The 20,073-nt window shown below is 38.6% G+C and overlaps 1 protein-coding gene across 1 annotated transcript in view; it reads right to left on the bottom strand.

Moving 5' to 3' along the window:
- Positions 1–20,073, bottom strand: part of LOC140236162 (myotubularin-related protein 13-like) — a 124,571-nt gene that overhangs the window by 57,626 nt on the left and 46,872 nt on the right. The window contains exons 4-13 of the mRNA XM_072316129.1: positions 19,041–19,154; positions 17,392–17,497; positions 16,483–16,615; positions 16,078–16,186; positions 15,446–15,559; positions 14,441–14,632; positions 13,524–13,652; positions 11,868–11,966; positions 9,755–9,781; positions 384–524 (exon numbers count right to left, since the gene is read on the bottom strand). Coding sequence (XP_072172230.1) covers positions 384–524; positions 9,755–9,781; positions 11,868–11,966; positions 13,524–13,652; positions 14,441–14,632; positions 15,446–15,559; positions 16,078–16,186; positions 16,483–16,615; positions 17,392–17,497; positions 19,041–19,154 — 1,164 coding nt within the window. The remainder of the gene's footprint in view (positions 1–383; positions 525–9,754; positions 9,782–11,867; positions 11,967–13,523; positions 13,653–14,440; positions 14,633–15,445; positions 15,560–16,077; positions 16,187–16,482; positions 16,616–17,391; positions 17,498–19,040; positions 19,155–20,073) is intronic.

Below are 20,073 nucleotides of genomic sequence, written 5' to 3' on the forward strand. Positions count from 1 at the left end.
CTTTCTTTTGTGAAAATTTGATAGTCGATCTAGATTTGCTCATATCGATATTTTCGCAGCATGAAATTTTCGCGAATTGGAGGCGACAGCCTTTTTTGCAGCATGAAATTTTCGCGGGTTGCCTCTAACATTCAATGCGTATAGTGTAGACAAGAACTTTCATGTGCATGTTAATTTTGTCAATCTTGGCTCTTGCTAAATTCGCGAAATTAAAATGCACGTGAACATTTTACAGGACTGAGGACAAGTTTTTCAACAGGTTAAACCACCTCAGAACCAATAGCTTCAAATTCCAACCATTATCCTATACCACAGTTTCATCCTTGGCAGAAATAGGGTTAAAGGAGCCAACATGTGGAAGGATGGCTGGATCCAGGACTCACCGCCTTGGCCTGCCCGTCCTCGATGACGTCCTGCACCTTGCTGCTGGCCAGCGTGGGGAAGGGCACCTGATTGATGCGGGTGTGGGCCCCCTCCGTGGGCTTTGGGATCTTCTGGAGGTACTGGGCCTTGGTGGGATTCTCCTGGAGAGAACAAGGGGGCGGGGCAGAGTGAGACTAGCTTGTAGTGAGGTGGAGCAATCCAGTGAGTGTTTCGGAATAAGAATGCGGCATGCACGTATGGATTCATGAGGCAGGCTCAGCAAAGGAAATGTAAAAGAAATGTAAATGACCATGCCTGTGGTAGGATATCAAAATCCTTTTGATGCACAGGAAATGCATTCTGTTAATACTAGGGTCATAACCAAATAAAAAATTGTGATGTTACAAAAGGCATACATTTTTGAGAGCAAGAATGCAAGAATGTTCCCTTTTTCATAAATTTCATGCAGTACAACGTAGCCTTCATCTGCCTTATGGTAGGGAGCTCTATGGTGCTAAATCCATGAACACGGCTTTTGGGTTTTTTTTTTTCTTTAATGTTTATTTCCCAATTACTCTGGGACTAAGGGAAAAAAGTACTTTACATTTTTAAATTCAATATGGTGTAACTATGACTGTATCTTTTGTCCTTAACCATCAAATTTGACACTTGGAAATGTAACAACATACAGCGTACCATGACCAGCAGTCAAGCAAATTTCATTACAAGTCATTATTGGTTTATGGTTAGTAATACCGTTTATTTCTAATTGATATACATGATTTTATGCCAACAGCCACATTTTTGTAAGGCACTCTGATACTTAGTGTGAACAACATCTAAAAAAATATCCATTTTACTTGTAATCTTGTCACAGCTTCAATGACAATCTCATTTTCACATAAAATTTGACGGGAATTCCTTTTGAAAGCCTTATAGGGGATTTCGAGTAACTCCAATACCTTCACCATTAAAACATATTTTGATATTTGATGAATGATACAGATTTGTGTCCCTGCATTTGCACTGTGCTTCTGTCATAGCCCCAGTATACCAGCACATCAAACACAGTCATCAAAGTTGTTTTCTGGCATCAAAACTGGTCTGACATTTAATATGGCATACATGCTTCAGTTTTAAAAATGCCATCCCCTTTTATTTCATAAGTTCTACATCAAACAGGGAGGAGGGGGAGGATCATTTTCTTAAAAAGACAAAAAACAAAAAACAACTCATTTCATCAGACAGTGGGAATAGGAAATCTGGTTTAATACCGTTTAATCACACCGTCTCCACCCATCCCCCCTCCCCCGTTTACCCACTAGCTCCTATAAAAGAAGAATCCACAAAGTTTAAGTTTGTAGGCCTTTCAGGCCCCCATTACATCAAATTTGTTAGGATGGCAACTCTTGCTGGAATGGCAACTTCCCATAGCAACAGCCAAACAGGAAGCTGGATTCCTGTCGTTACCACAACAATTGCCATTCTCACAAGAGTGGATATCATTGTATCAACTTTTTATGAAACGGGGCCCAGATCAATTCCTATGGACTGGAATAACATGATACTGATTCATATAAGTATGTAAGTTGGCTTTTAAATCATTTAAATCAAAATGCTGACATCGGTGCTAAGACAAGCATCCAATAGGAAGCATTCTCTCTGTGCTTTCGCACAGCAAAAAGTCAGAAGTTACCCACATGATGTATTGGCGCTTTCACAAAATTGTAAACCAATCTTCAAAAGAAATAAGATCAATGTTTATACAAATTATTGACTGGTGGAATATCTTTGACATAAAAGCTAAAAGGTACTGAAGACATAAATTTTACAGGGTTTTAATTTTTTGCAAATAATTACAACAGTTTAATACTCTGATCCTGACATGAATGCAACATGCATGCATACATTGCTCTGTTGACTCCTTGGTACTGTACTCCGAGATCACGAATTCAACCACTCGCAAAATTGTTGGGAAGTCCCAACAGGTGCAAAAATTAGACTCACTAAATACATGGCATATACAGCATTATGCTGACAAAGTCAACTGATATTTTACAAACTCCTTTCTGGTTTTTTTGCCAAAAAAAGGGTGGAACTGCAAGAACTGCTAAATTAATGTGTCTAATAGACAGTATATAAATTATACATGTACATGTATATCTGTGCATTATGTGAAAAAAAAAAATATTTTAATAGTGATAACAGGCATGAAGTGTGAAAAACCTTAAGTGACCCACAAGTAAAATGGTGCGAGATTACAAAAATGGTGACTGATTTGAATACATCATATATATGTGAATATAATCTCTCTTTTTAATCACATGATTATGAGAACCACTGATGAAATGGCCCACCAAGAATAGATGATCATACAGAATTGATAAAATTTTGAGAAAGGTAGTGATGACTGTAAGACATTGTACCATAGACAATGTTAGAATACTGTTAAATCAGAAATTTTCATGTGCCTTTCAATTTTGCAAATGCAAAGATTCGCAAAATTGAAGTGCACGCGAGAGTTCTTGCCTACGCTATAAAGCATCGGATGCCGGTGGCAATGCACAAAAATTTCATGCCACGAATAGTTCTTGCTTTAGTGTAGTAATGTACCTATTAGTGATATTCCTCTTGTTTTTGATCTTTTTTTTTTTTTTTGTCTTTCTTTTTCTTTTTTTTTTTTTGGTGGATCTCATAACAGCCAGCCAATTAAAAGACCATGCGATCAACAGTTTATATATAAAAGTTTTGCTCTTATTTGTATTAAAGGATGGTGTCCTTTTGGTTGAGATGAGATTCAGGTCTTAACTTTTGGCAAGATGATTAGAAACCACTTGTATCAGAAATATTGAAGAGACTACCATTCTAAGAGGAATTAAAGATTTATTCGACGAAAACTGGTGTTGAAATGACCAAGATGTCTTTTTATTAAGGACCACTTAATGTTTTCCTTTGTACTGGAACATCTAAGCTATTCTAAACGAATTTTCAACAAATAAACTTTTAATTCCTCTTTGATTTGTAGGCTCTTTGAAATTCCATATATAAATGATTTCTAATGACAACTGTATCTCGCAAAAGTGAAAATGTGTATCTCCATCTCAGCCAAAACTAGATCATCCCTTTAAAATGTCATCTCTACTCATGGAAACTTTCCCTTGTAATGATCTGCATATATCAAAGAACTTCTCCTGTGCATATGACAGCAGACAGGGGAAAATAAAATGAACTCCACAGAAGCGTATAAGGGTGGGGTAAAATGTGACCAGGTTGGAAGGGGGGGGGGGGGGGGGGGGCGGGTACCAGAGTAGGGCGTGTCTCTTTGGATACCGGTATCAGGGGTAGGATACAGGGTTTGGAGGGTGTGGAATTTGCATGGGTTTGCACAGAGTAAGGAGTATTATACTGGCATTGCTAACAGTACACTTTGTGAAAGATGATGTGAAGCAAATTGGCAAGTACAGTGACGAAATGAACGAATGGACACTGATTCTTCAATATATGAGATGGAGCTTTAAGTCGAGAATCGACGGAAGGGGGCATGTACAGTGTACAGGTACAGCAGGGAGACCTGGGGGAGGGTGTTTCATAAAGCTGTTTGTAAAGTTACAAACGACTTACAAACCGTCGGTGTTCAGTTCTGTAAATTTGCTATCTTATCAGAATTTCCATAATTCAGCACAAGAACTGATCACCAGTCGTTTGTGTTAAAGTTGTTTGCAACTTTACGAACAGCTTTATGAAACACCCCCCAATACAGCTAATTAGCCTATGGCATTTGAGGTAGTTTTACAGCACAGTGGAAAGTAAGAGTGCATTGCACTATGTACAAGAAAGCTGACACTGTCAAAAGCCATCTACAAAAAGTTGCGTGTCATTTGGATGATTAAAATTTCTTGGCCATGTACATGGCAGTACACGACTCTGCTCATTATATCTACTGGGCCCTGTGCATTATTTCTCAGTGGTATACAAATAATTTGTTAACAAGTTTCTCTAAGGCCCACTACACCACATATATATAATTGATAGCAATCTTGCAAGCACTACTCTTTTACTTAGTGACACCATGCCCTCACCAAACCGCACTCTTCTTAATTATCATGACGATAATTTTTCAATATTGATATATCATCATATTCTTTATCACTATTATCACCAATACTGTTATCATCATTATCATTAACGAAGGAAAAGTACAAAGTCATTTCTCGTTGCAGTGGAAACTTCATCTTTTGAAGACAATGCAGTCAAAATGCATTAATTTGTCATGTGATGGGCTACACCGAAAATATGTGACAAGTGAGTGTGAATGGGTCAGCTTTCATGAACAGCGTCAGATCCACTATGCACCTAGTGTGAACAGATCCAATCATTTTTACCAGGGTCCTTTCAGTTAGAAAACATAGCGCCAATGAACCATAAACACCATGGTAATGGATTTTAACACATCCCATTCTACACCCTTTTCTAATGAAGTTTGTATGACAAAGCCAGCTCTTTGTTTGTTTGTTTGGTTTTTTTTTTTTCACTGTAGAAGCAACATGTAATCTTCTATATTGAGCTTTCAATTTCGTGAGATGAAATAATACATTATGAAGGTAAAGAAAACTCATGATGGTAGGTGAGCTATGCGGTAATGGGCATGTTGCAAAATGAGATTCCCTTCACCAATGTCATTTTTTTAAGTGTATGTGGAAATTTGAAAGAGAAAAATATATTGCAACTGATTGACAGAAATATATGTTGTACATATGAGATATAAAATAGGAAAAATAACAAGCGAAGTATATTTAAATCTGCGATGTTGGTGTGTTTTTAAGCTTCCAAGTTCGATGAAAATATTTACATGCCCAAACAAATCAACACAGCACACAGCATCAATGCACCCGTTTACAATTGTACACATCAGCAAATAAAACGCTGCGCTGTATAAACAGCATGACAGTGGAGGTTTTTGTTGTTGTGAGAAATTAAAGATTTTCACTTCAAATAAACAACAATCTTGGCTGCAAAACGCACACAAACAAGTTTATATTTTTCTCTTTGTGTCCTTGGAGGCTTAATAATTAGGGGTAGAGTTTAAAACTGGCACCGTCTAATCCTCAATACAGGGTGCTACAGACTTGCAGGCTCATTTGTCTGGGTTTCTGGGTTTCTTTGTTTGTAATGATTTGCAATATCTTTAGATTTGAAAAAAAATATAGAAGGAACAAAAATATTACAACCCTTGACATCTTTTGCGCAACTTTTTACCTGTGCTGGCACCATTTTTGCAGGGCATGCCAGAAATAGTATCAGAGAAATTCTACCACAAAATTCCCAATTGATTATGTACTATTATGCTCTCTCTATATACACAGACATTGTATATATCATAAGCTAGTGTTTGCTTCAGTCTGCAAAACAAAGTCCAGTCAACTTTTCACATCTGGAGATCTTGATAGTTGCTTTTTAAAGAAACTTCATGGTAGCATATTATCATAAATATGTAAATATTATATCCTCTTGTTAGTAATCTGTTTAACTCAACCCATTGAAGACAGGCTGATTTTGCTTCAACACGCATTTCCCATAGACACTTGCCCGAGTATACTCTGGACTGGTCCTCAACGGGTTATAAAATCATCACTAGGGATTACTTAATCTAATATATCAGGATTGCCTTGATCAATAGTGCAATATTATTCACAATGGCCTTGTCCACAGAGGATGCATTAAACATGTATATACACTGGGTATGAATACAAAAACAATGTTAAAAGAATTAAAGAATAATATAATTTCCAAGTTAAAAAATAATATAATTTCCATTGAAAATCAAGCATTATATACCAATGCAAAAATTAACCTACTTACAACACAGACACCGATAATACAACCTGCGTTTCATTGTTAGATCAACATTTGAAATAAATGACTAATGCAAGCCATTATAGAAAAAAAAAACAAGAAATAAACTTGAACAAATACATTAAAAGGCATGGGTTCTCCTATTCGTTAATAACAATGTACAAGAAACAGGAAGCAAAATGATTAATCAAAAATAAAAGTTATCAAACATAACTGAATATGGCTATTAATACGATGTACATTGATGTCTAGAGCAGTAGTGTTATCGCATGTATGGGTTAACTCCAAGATTTCAACACTCACTTTTACCTGCATTGTACAAGAGTTGCACCTATCAATGACTTGATACAATGCATCATCTGCAGCTTCATTTCAAGTATCAAGTACACGCCCAAATGATATTACATCGCAGGTCTCATCATGAACAATGCAGCAGCTAGCTAACATGTTAAGCGTGCTTACACATATAAAGACGTCTATACATTGGCAACTACTGAACGCCAAATATTTCATGAGGATTTTATTTTTGTGAATTTCGCGAGTCAGGTGCTATTCGCAAAATTAAAGACACTAGAAAATACTGACTCACATCCTGATATGAATGATACATTTTTCCATTTAGTACACGACTCCACGATCGTGGATTTAACCGTGCACAAAATCGTTGGGAAGTCCTGATTGGCAAAAATTTAGACTCGCTAAATATATGGCGTATACAGTAGTTCACAAGCACCCTTATGAATGATGTAACGGCTATACAATGTTATGTCAGCACGGTTAAAAGTACACTAAAACTTAGTGTGTCAGAAACTAACCTGATAAATAGGCCACTGGACTAATCAGTGTTTTGTATAAGTCTAGTTTGTCTATAAGCGTTAAAGGCTGTCATTAGAGGAGCTTGAAAGTCAAAGCTGAATTACCTAAAATCACAGCCAACAATAGCATTTTCTTGCCAAACAAAACATACATGTACATACATGTAGATAGTGAATTAAAGGTATCTCGTTGAAGCTACAGATAGATGCGACAACCTATGAAAACAACTCATCACATCGCGCTCCAGTTTATACAGCACTGAACTCACATCAACAGAATAAAGAATACAAAACTTTTAACCGTTCATAGACATACCTTATTTTATCAGATTAATTAGTTAGATTAATTAGTCTGAATTAATATTTGTTAGAACTTACTCCTCTCTCCTATGCTTCCACTAAAATGTTAATCACAGATGAATCTGTAAAATATGAATTTACTATTGATTATCGTTATCATCATCACTGTAATCAGTATTATTATTACTCCTACAATTACTATTACTGTTACTACTACTAGTACTACAATTTGTATTACTATTACTTCAAAGGGATATGATATTTCTATGAGCCTTAAAAAAGGATGGTATAGTATTGGTGGAGATGAGGATTGGGCCTTTAACTTTTTGTGAGATACCAAGAAACCACATACGATATGGTACAGAGCATACCATTCTATGAGGAATTCAAAGTTTATTTGATGAAAATCGGGTTTGGAATGGCAGAGACATCCAAAGACAAAGCAAAACAAAGCAATCGTAATAAAAGGTGGGTCCCACCTTTCATTAAAATCCCTGTTTTGGATATCTCAGCCATTTCCAATGAATAAAGCCAATAAATGAAATGAAATGAAACTTCAAAACCAATTTTAATGAAATTAACACTGAATTCCTCCTGGAATTATATGCCCTTTCACATTTCATAAGAGGTTTCTCATTATCTCACCAAAAAAAAAAAAGTTAAAACCTGAAGTTAGGTCTCAGCCAAAACTGTGCGATCCCTTTAAGAAACGGATGGACATATGATAAAGGTTTTCATTTGTTAATACATGTATCTTGTCAAAGCATTGAATTGTATTCAGAATGGACCTTGACTAATGACAAGCTGAGGCCACTGAGAATCAAAACAAAAACATAGAAGGGAGGATGCCTTGTACAAAATGTGACTAATTCTGTCGGCAGAACACCTCCCCCCCCCCCCCCCACCCCTGTAAAAATAATATTTTTCTTTTCAACACACTGGGAATTTCCCACGGATTTTTCATTCGGCTTTGGTCTTGAATTTCTGCTTTTCTGCAGCCCTGTTGTAGCGGAAAAACTGGGCACATCTAGCAAAGATATATTCATAGTATCGTATATAAACAGACACCTTCGCAAGTTGCCGTCTGCAGCAAACCAAAATTGCACATCACTAGCATGTGATCTCATTTGCATTATTTTCTTTTTCTTTGTAAATGTATCAACACAAGCTTTTTCACACAAAAAGTGCCTTTTCTGTCAATAATCTAGTTATATGCACTCAAAACAGCCATGCCACACCGCTCATTTTCATTGTCGTTTTCATGACAGTTCTGGATTGTAATATGCCATGCCACACCACTCATTTTCATTGTCGCTTTCATGACAGTTCTGGATTGTAATATGCAAAACCAAACTATATACATACATTAATATCAGGGCTCAACATGAACATATTTCGCTAGTGGCCCATACAGGCCACTAAAATCTTGAAATCTGATATTTTGGTGGCTGAAACATAAATGTAGTGGCCCAAAATAAACAGAAACATACGCATCCATTCGAATCTCAAGTGCCCAATTTGGCCGCCATAATACAGCATTGTTGGAAATTTGGCGGCCCGATATCAGTTTATAGTGGCCCCGGGCCACCAGCCTGCAGGTAAAGTTGAGCCCTGCATATTTGACACACTGTATCCTGAGGATTTCCTCATGTGTCAAACTTTCTTGATTGCAAGAAATATTCATTATGTACAGCATAGCAGAATTGAAACAAATATTAAAAGTTATTCTAAGAACATCTACGAGATAACTCACAAACATAAACTTCCTCATTCAGTGAAACTATAACAGGAAAAAGTCACTTCTCTGCTCTCAGACATTGACTCGACATTCCCTGCTTGCTACAGAAAACCTTTTCACAACAACGCAAGTTCTTGCACTTTTCTTTTTCTCTTGATCACCCCCCAAATTACTCCAGTATTTCCTGACCAAACACATCTCAGGAAATGGATCTCATTTCAAACAACAAGTTCTCACTGAAAACCGATCCCCGCATATTTTTCCAAAGACAGCGCTCTCATTTTCAGTCATAACTCTACTACGATACTAGGTATATGGATAACTCGATAATATCCCACACTTTAAATCACTGACTTTAATAAACACATTGTATCCTTGTGTAGAGTCGCGACCGACAAATGGCACTTATTAAACAGCCCCCATAGCTCATTAGTCTAGACAACTGTATGTGATGTAAGCACTAAAAGATGTATGATTTGATGACATCACAGCTACGTAAAACTACTAGTAAATAGGCTGGTGAATAGAGCAGTATTAGGTGATGGGAGTTAGAAATGTCAATGCAAGATCAAGCAAAGTGCTTTAGAGTAATAAACAAAATTAAAAAAAATGATTAAATGGAAAATGAAAATGAAATCATAAGAAGAATTTGGAGAAACTACATTGCAGCGGAGCAAAGGTTTACCTCAGTCGACTTAATGGATGGATTCTCCTGCCAAACAAACAGACGAAATGATACGAGAGAAAAATGAGTCGGAATGCGGAAGATTTCCTCTCGGAAGCTTCCTCGGTGGTCTTCTGTCTTTCTGCAGCTTGTAGCTCCTTCCCTCTTCTTTTCATCCCATCGAGCCATTTCTCTTCTTTCTTTCTTTTTTCTTTTTAACCTGCATGCATTCATCACTCCTTTATAGACTATGTAAGCTCTTTAAGATTTGTTGCTTTTAGCTTTTGTTCTTTTTGGCATGAAAATCTTAATCTTCATTTTTTTTTTAGAACTCTCATTGTCTTCACTCACTTTGTTTGTAGTTGTTTTTTCACCTCCATCACTACTATTGACAATCTATCATCTGCATTACATCTATTGTAATGTAGACATTAATATCTATCATTTCATTTTGCACTCTTTCTCACTCGCACACTTTGTTCGTCTCTCTTTCTCTCCTTTTTGAATATTGTCCTTCTCCATCCAGCCATGCCAACAATCAATCTATGGTCTACCTACCCATCACATTGTATTTAGCTACCTATCGATGTTGCATCTTCCTACATGTATCTATCTCTTATTCTTCCCTTTCTGTTCATCTATCTGTCTGTCTGTCTGTCTGTCAATATATCTATCTTTCTACATTAAATCATAAATGTATGTATCTATTTACCTGTCTATCAGTCTATTTATCTGCATCTATCAATCCGTCTATCTATATCTATCTATACTTGTATCTATCTATTGATCTATTAATCTATCTATCTATCTACAAGTCTATCTATTTACCTATCTATCTATTGATCTCCAAATGTATCTTTATGTATATATCTGCCTCTTGATATTCTTTTCAACTGCTCAAATCTTTTTTTTCATTGCTACCTATGTGCCCACAAATCTAAACTTTCCATCAATATTCTAATCTACTTTCCACTCTGTCCACCTTCTTTTCTATCTTCCCATCTATGATCTTTCTATCTCTTCCCCTTGTAAGATCGTTACATGTATCGTCATCTCCTCTCCCTTAAGTATATAACTGAACTGGCATTTTCAATCCATTCTGTCTATATTCCCCCCCCCCCCCACCTCATATTTGGCAGCACTATAATACCATGTGTTCATCCCTTCCAAGAGATCCACCGGAGACTATGATTATAATAATCATACGATATGATGATATAATATAATACTATTATGATTAGAATCATGGTAATACCAAATTTAGAATAATTCTTTTGTAAAGCAAGCCCCTGAAACGGCTAGGCATGTTATCTACCAAAAAGATGAAGGTTGGAATCACTAGTGAATTTGATTTAGATGCTATCTTGCCAACACGCCCCAATCTCCCAAAAGCCAGAATTTGTCCACTTTTGCTAAGTCTATCAACGAGAGTTGCTTCACTCACACCTGACATTCTTTCCTCAAGCTGTTTTGTGCTTTTGCATTGGCAAGCAAAATTATAAAAAAAAACAAAAAAAAAAATTGTTTTGTGACTTTTTTGTGAGCTGGTGACATTTTCCTCTCATCTGTGAAGTGAAATAATCTTAAAAACGAATGACTTGCAAAATTTGCAATGAGTGAGACAACCACACGTGTTCTAATTTTTGTGACAGAAAACATCAGATTTTGACTGAAAATATTCCATAAAATTTCCTACAAGTGTGGGTGAGATATAATTACATAACTTGTGAACATACTTTGTTAGTAACTGGCTGTGGTCCAAAGAAAGTGGAAGCAAACATTCGGACATCCCAAATTCTTGATGGCATACAGATACTGTACGAGCTGAAATTTTCGCGTACAGATATTTTCGCGAATTGCTACATGGAGGACATTTTCGCGTGTTGTTAATTTCGCGGTTGCGAGGGTCTAACTGAACTTACTTATTTGCGGTTGCGAGGGTCTAACTGAACTTACTTATTTGCGCGTTATTTTCACGTGTTGTTATTTTCGCAATCAAAGGCGATTCGCGAAATTCGCGAAAATAAAACCACCGCGAAAATTTCAGCTCGTAGTACACCGAGAGAAAAGAAGCCAAAGTGGACTGGAGGTTGAGAGAGAAAGTAAGGACTGAGTGTGAGTAGGGGTAACTTACATTGACGTACAGCCTCTCAGCAACATCGCGGATGCTCTTCAGATTTCTGTCCGGATATGTGCTCTCCACCGCGAGCGTCTCCTGGATGATGGCTAAGAGCTGGTGGGGATAAGGGAGGGGAGGAGGGGAGGGGTGAGAGGGGTAGGGATGAGGGAGGGAAGGGGCAAGAATGGGGAGGGGAGGAGGGGTGGGAGAGGGTAGGGAATAGGGAGGGGAGGAGGGAGTGGGGAAGGGAAAAAGGGATGGGGGTGGGGAGGGGAGGATGTGGAGGGAGAGGGGGAGGGTGGGAGGGAAGGGGAAGGGGAGAAGGGATGGGGCGGAGAGGGGCAAGCATGGGAAGGAGAAGATTGATGAGGAGAGGAGGGGAGAGGGGCGGGATGGAGAGGGGAGGAGTGGCAGGAAAGGAGAGGAAAAGAGGGACAGGGATGGCGAGGGGAGGTACAGGGATGGAAAACGGGAGAAGGGGAGGATTGATGGGGGAGGGGGTGGGGTGGGGAGGGTGGGGCATGGGGAGGGGAGAGGGTAATGCGATGGGGGAGGAGGAGGAAGATAGGAGGCAGGAGAGGTAGGGATGGGGAGAGAGGAGGATGTGGAGGGGGAAGGGAGGAGGGACAGGATAGGAGAGGAGGGGCAAGAATGAGGGGGTAAAGATTGGGGAGGGGACGGTAGGAATGGACGAGGGGAAAGGGATGGGTGGGGCAGGGATGTGGAAGGGAGGAATGATTGGGGAGGGATGAGAAGGAGGGATGGAGAGGAGGGGCAGAGATGGGGCAGGGGAGGAGGAGGAGGGATGTTGGGGCAGGAGAGGCAGGGATGAGGATTGAAGAGGATGGGGGGATTGGGAGAGGGGAGGAGGAGGAGGAGTTGGGCAGGCAAAGATGGGTGGGGAAAGTGGGAGGGATGAAGGGGTGGGGGGATGAGTAGGGGAAAAGGCAGGGGGAAAATGGGGATGGGGAGGGGAGGAGGGGTAGTGTTTTATTTGGGTAAAGAGGAGGCAAAACAAATATGATTAATTGCGCGTAATTGAAATGGATTCATCAAATCAATTTAGTCCCTACCAGTGGTGTCTTTTCTTCTTGATTCATCCTCAAGGACAGCCTTGTTCTATCTGAAAATGACACAAGACTGAAGAACAGTACATTGAGATGAGATGTCATAATGCTATGACTTACATGTACATTATCAACCCAAAGCATGATTAACCTCAAACTTGAATATGTTTATTTTCCCTGTCATCAACGCACTTTATCTTGCCCACTGCAATAATCTGTTGTCTACACTAATGCATAAATCCCGTCCACTTTCATGTTCTCTTATATTACCTGGTGTACCTTCTTTTACGATCATAAATTCTTCAACTATGCTACTCTGGTTTCTTTTTTCTTTTTAATGTATACACTCACTTAACAATGACTGGTCACTATTTTGCTAAGTACATACAATTTGCATTCAATATTTCTGTTTGTTTGTTTGTTTGTTTGTCTGTTTGTTTGTCATAAAAAACTCTACTACGACAGCACCAACCCACCAACATGTTTCTGAAACAAAATCCTAACTAAAGAAAGAAAGACATAGGAAAATTTTTATAAGTGAGAAGGCAAGCACATAAAGATTACTTTTCTAAAATTCTCCATTGAGTTTCGAGATCAAACTCACTTTATCAAAGAGGTCACACTGCCTGTAAGGAGGGCCTCGTTCATTGACGAATGTTCCAAAGGCCATGCCGTCCAGAAGCTTGCTGAGAAACTCGTCGCCCAGCAGACCCCGCTGGAACAGGAACATCCCCTACAGAGTGCACAAAGACAGACTTCTGACCAGGTGCTCCATAACCATGACATCAATACAATCAATTCAACCCGTAAACAAGGCACGGGGAGGGTTGAACCCATTAGTAACTGAAACGCCCAAAACCGCCCATCTTATCACTCTGTAATTACTCCCTATATCCCTATTACTGTCTTCACTGTTCAAACATTATTCCATCTGCTCGCTCTTTTGAAATATACATCCCTCAATCGACCCTCCCTTGAGGCCCACTTTGTTGAAGGTAATGGTAGCACTGGGGTGTATCCTGATAAAGTTGATGATGGAGATGGTAAAGCAACAAGGTCCTCATTTTTCAAACATTATTTCATCTACTCCCTCTTTTGATCTATCCATCCCTACATCAATCCTCTCTCTTGAGGCAACTCTAAATCAACCCACCCTCAAGGCTCACCTTGTTGAAGGTATGATGGGGCTGGTTGTAGCCTAATAAAAGTGATGAAGGAAGAAGATGGTGAAGGAAAAGTTCCCTCATCTTTCCGAAATTCAACTATCCAATCCAACATCATCCCTCTCTCGAAGACCACCTAAATCAACCCTCCTTCAAGGTCCACTTTGTTGAAGGTGATGATAGGGCTGGGCGCATCCTAGCAGAAATTGATTATGGAGGAAGATGGTGAAGCATCTTTCCTACATTTTACCTTTTAATTCTTTTCATTTATCCAATCCTCCATCAACCAGTTCTTGAGGCCATCCTACATAAGCCTTCCCTTAAGGCCACCCCAAATCAACCCTCCCTCAAGACCCACCTTGTTGAAGGTGATGACGGGACTGGGGTGTATCCTGATGATGGTGAGGCAGGATCGATAGCCCATGAGGAGCTCCGCCATCAGCCGCAGGAAGATGGCCCTGATCTCCTTGTCCAGGAGCTCTGGCTTGGAGACGGTTTCCCCGGAGACCGGGAACGCTTGATCGGCGATCTTCAGATCGGGCCTCAGTACCTACAAGTGAAGTACAAGTCATAGACACACCCCTTGAAGGATGCCTGAATAAACATAATTTATAAATATTGGTAACTGGAATTTTGTGATTTTTGTTTTAATCTCAAGCCTCAGAAAAAAAGGAATATGACAAAAAATTTTCATGGATAAATTTGGCTTGTTCTTATGTCAATTAGGCCCTTGATGCATAACAGTAGAGATCGCACATAAGTCAGAAAATCAAATGTAAGTCTCTAAATAGTCATATTTGATTGGCTGATACCCAACTATATGTTTGATTTTTCTGACTTAAGTTTGATTGCATATTTTTAAGCAACAGGGCCCAGAGTGTAATATTCATAGCTTCCCAGTCATTGGGGAATCTGTCTCATGTAAGAAGAAAAAACAGGATATACGGTCCTACAAGAAGAACTGCAAACATTCACATATAAAAATAAGAAAGGTTCCAAAAAGCAAGCCAGGATATATACTCTAGTGTTCCATGCATCTCACTGGGCTAAAATGAGTCTTGAAATCAGTGAAGATTTCCTATACTTGTGTCCAGACGCAGGAAGATATCACATTTTTCAGGGAGCTTCCAGCAGAATCAGGCCACTGACAGATCTCCCAACCTTTCTGACTGAAAAATAGGGATGATTTGACTCAAAAGAAAGAAAGAGCATTTCCCATAGAAGTGCGTAGCATAATTATCAACAAAGATAGGAAATTCCTACCGACACTAGACCTGGGACTGGTCCAAATTAAGATTCTTTCATCAACATTCAGAATGGTTCGGAGGTCTGCAATGAATTAGGCAGCTGTGTTCTCACTTACCATGGTCAGCTCCATGTGGATTCTATTGTACAACGCTTCCGAGGGAAGAAAGATGTTCACACATTCCGGGATGGAGATGTACCCTCCGTCCAGGTCCGCGACGACTACATCAAGCTGCGCAAAAATAATCACAAAACGGAACAATTACTGTGGCACTGAAATCTTTGAAGGTTTCTGTGGCGGTAGAACATGAAGTGGTAGAAGGCTTATCAGTGCACCAAGTATTCTTTCTTGGGTAAGGGTGTGGCCCTGAAAAGAGCCTACTCACTACTGACGTTTCTCTTGAAAATGCCAAGAACATGCTTGCTGAAATGTTGCAGTGGGTTTAAATAGCCTTTTTCAGGGCTACATACAAACCCAAGAAAGAATATGGGGTGCATCGTTAAGCCTTCTACTTGGTTTTGAAATGTTTTGCATTGTTTTTTGATATCTCAGCCATTTCAAAACAGACATTTATCAAATGAACTTTTAATTCCTCTTAGAATTGTATTCTCTTTCATACTTCATATAAGCAGTTTCTAATTATCTAACAAAAAGTTAAAATCTGAACCCCCATCTCAACTAAAACCATACCATCCCTTTAAGTACAACTCTCAAACCACACCCTGGGAGGATACGACAAGGAGACTTACCAATTCTTGCGATTCATCCTTGAGAGCCGAGTGTACCCCCATGATAAAAGGGGTGGGCGTGCTCAACACTTCAACTAAAGCAGCAGGCAGTACTGGTATGTAGACATAACTGTATGGGTAAAACAGATGTGAGCAATGAAGTCTTTTGATATCAGAATGAAGGTTGAACAAAACAAACACTTGCACGGTATTTCTGGACTGCCCAAAGTGAAATTTTAAAGCTTCCTTTTTATTTCTCAATAAATCCATCTTTTTTACTGAATTTTGATCTTTCAAGTTCATCAATCCTACAATTACTTCGCCACCTCATCCATTCATCAAATTGGCAACCCTATTTTTTTGTTTCTTGTTTCCCAAATTGGCAACCATTTCTTAATGGGGGCTGACTTCAGCCACTTTCCCCACCTGTATTTCAGTGGAAATAGGAGTGAAATAATGGCCCCACAGGCCTCTGTGAGCCGGGTGTAGCTGCGACAGTGGAACAGGATCTTCTGGTCCGTCAGCATGGCGGCAAACAGCGTGATGACGTTGTGAATACCTGCAGGACGGGCCAGAAACAAAAGTGGGAATGCTTGTGAAAGATTTATACAGGTACATGTATGGCAAGACATTAACTTCAGAAATAATTACATCTCCTTTCCTTTAATATCCTTTTTTGTTTTTGTTTTAGTTTCCACGTGCATTTTTCTGTTTTGTGTAATATCTTTTTTGTTGTTTTAGTTTCCATGTGCATTTTTCTGTTTCACTGAGAAATATTGTTGGCTATTTGTCTATTCATCATTGCCTACAATAATTTTATGTACAGAATATCGAATTCACAAATGTACTGATGACAAATACGACAGATTCACAAGAGAAGGAAAAATACAACTACATTAAGAATGAGGCTCACTTGATCCTGTGGGTAGCATAAAGGACGTAACACTTTGAAACAGAGAGAAAGTAATGAAGATATGACATTAGAAAAACCTGAACACGGGGATGAGAAATATGTATGTTTAGACAAGATATACTTGTACTCAGAAACAGTCTGTAAGTTAGAGGAATACGCTTTTGCCCTTACATACTACCCAATCATTGCTAAGATGTACTAAAGGTGTGACTATACATGCTCTTTTGTATGGTTTCCTTTTCAATGGGGGAATAAAAATAAAAATAGAAAAGTTTTTCAGATAAAAGTATTTCACAAAAAGCTCTTTAAGTATTTCAGCTACAGCTCTACAAAATTACAACCTTTTTTCTCCATGAAAACTATGCATATAATAAATACGTAAGTAAAAAAAATAACAACATGATAATTCTCCTGAAACTCACCAAGCTGCTGGACGAGAAGGGCCACAGAGGACCTTGTGACTGGTAAGGAGTCGCTGAGGGGCGGCTGGAGGGCCTGGCGGTCTCCTGCACCGATGGAGAAACGCACCTGAGTGTTTGGAGTTTGGGATAGAGGGGAGAATACGGGTGGAGACATGAAACAGAGAGAGAAAGAGACATAATTATCACAATGATATTGATGAAGACAGATTTGACAATGATGACAATAATTTATAGAGATGTGATGATGATATTGTTGACAATATTTGAAAATGCTAATAACAAATACGAGATACTGATGATTAAGAAAATATTTGGCAATGATGATAGTACTTGACATTGATGAGAAAAATGATCAAGATGGGATGATACTATTGATGACAATACTGGCATTGGTACTAACAATTATGAAGATGTGATATTGATGATAAAAGTACTTGGAAACAATACTAATGATGTAGACATAATTATATCATTGTAATCCTAATGGCTTTCATAAATTGGAGCAAATGACTTTTTTTTTTTGGCAGCATGAAACTTTTGTGAATTGCCACTGGCTTTGTGTTGAAAAAAAGCTTTCTCATGCATTACTTTACTTTCATAAATCTTGGTTTCTCATGGAAGTTTCAAACATGCAAAAACGTCTGGTTTTACAGTACATCTGTCATCAGTTCCCTGTTCATCTTGCTCACATTCTTTTGAAGACTAACCCTCCACTGAAAACCGATCTTGTAACGCATTCTGCAACAGAATACCATGGGGTTTTTTTTCCACATTTCACACTCCTTTAAATAAAGAACAAGTTTTGAAAATATTGTCTCGGTCCACTGGTTGGGCTGGGAGTGCAATGAAACTTTGAAATACAGAACTGTGATATTTGACACAGTTCCTTGAAAGTAAAAGTTTGCTTGAGAGCTTACTATATACGTGATCTACTTTGAATGCATTAAACCGCTTTACAGCATACATTTTTGTAATGACAATGGCGACAGTCACCAGACCATACAATAGTGCCATCTTGAATCATGAGTCTGTCTACTTTTAAACGCCAAGATCTTTTAAACAGACTTTTAAAGCAGAGTTAAAGGGAAACTTCACACTACTTGGTGGGGGAAGGAGGGAAAAGAGTTCCTAAAACATGTACAGCCCCCCCCCCCACACTTTTTTTTTTTTTGCATCGTACCAAGGACTACATTAGGTGTCAACACTTTGGGCTCAACCCCACTTTTTTTTTACCCCAGAAGTGCCGTAAGTGGTACTGGAAAGAAATAGATGGAAACCTTGAAGTGTGAGAACATTAAGGCTTTGTTTTTGCACTGAAGACCTTGTGTTGTTGTTTGTTTGTTTGTGTTTTTTTTTTTTGGGGGGGGGGGGTATTTTTGTTTTTTTGCTGGTCAGCTGAAGAAACCCAGAAGTGGCATCAGAAGGTGTGCTGAAGGCCTTTTTTCTTTTTCTTTTTCTTTCTTTTTTTTTTGCTTGTTAGCTCATGAAACCCAGAAGTGGGCCACCCCACTTTTGAAAACATTCCGGCAGCGGTGTATATGGCATTACTATTAAACATTTGAGGTGAAATGTTTGCGTAAATGAAACGTTCACATTAATTCACAGAAACTTTCTTTTGGTAAATAGCGAAGAAAGGAAGGGTGCGTTACCTGGGGCCCACCAGGGGGCGGGACCTGAACGTGGCCAAGGATGTTTCCTACCAACGTCTCCATCTCAACCTCCAGGGAGTCGACGTAGACCGTGTACAGCAGCCCCAGGCAATTCTGTCGTTAGTGTGGTAAGGGAACAGAGAGAGAGAAAAGGCAACAAATATTGGATAATTCTGGACCACAAATATCTTGATTTTAAAAGACAGACAAAAAGTTTGTAAACACAACAATGAAACTTTGTCTCAATTGGAACAAAGATAAAGAAGTCATTAAACATTGATGATAACTTTGATAATTTTTGCAAAGAAGAAAAGTTACTGAACAGTTTAAATAAATATGCCAATGAGAGAGCTGTTTTGTGAAAATTGATATTAAGACTTCACAAATTTTATAGCTTCTTTAATGTCTATCCAATTTTGATTAATTTTCTCCCTGTTTTGCTTGTTACCTGAAACTATTTCTTCTCAGACTAGATTTTATCTGGCCCATAAATGTCCTGTGAAAGTGAAAGTGTCCATTTACTCTTTTTCTCTCTTCCTCTCACAATGGTCATTAAAACACTCATCTGTTTTTGGTTTGTTTTTATTCTGTCAATAACCAATGTTATTCATGTTTCATCTATTTGTTAACACCACATACTTCCTTGATTCAACTGCTGTACTTTCCTCACAGAATAGTAAGAAGTGACATAAAGACAGAGAGAGAAAGAGAGAGAGAGAGAGAGAGAGACAAACTGAAACAAAAAGTACATCTTTTTCCTGAAGACTGGAAAGAGGTAACTTGTCACACTTTCACATCATTGAAGTTTGTTCAAAAGTTTAAAGGGGTGGTATAGTATTGGTAGAGATGAGAATTTGGTTTTTAACTTTTTGTGAGATACCAAGATTACACTTATGAAATAGTACAGAGCATACCATCTTAAAGAGGAAATTCCAAGTTTATTTGATGAAAATCGGTTTTCAAGTGGCTGAAACATCCAAAAACAGGGTAAAGCAAAGCAATCATAATAAAAGGTGGGTCCCACACTTAATTA

This window comes from Diadema setosum, chromosome 12 (assembly GCF_964275005.1).
Source record: "Diadema setosum chromosome 12, eeDiaSeto1, whole genome shotgun sequence".
Lineage (NCBI taxonomy): Eukaryota > Metazoa > Echinodermata > Echinoidea > Diadematoida > Diadematidae > Diadema > Diadema setosum.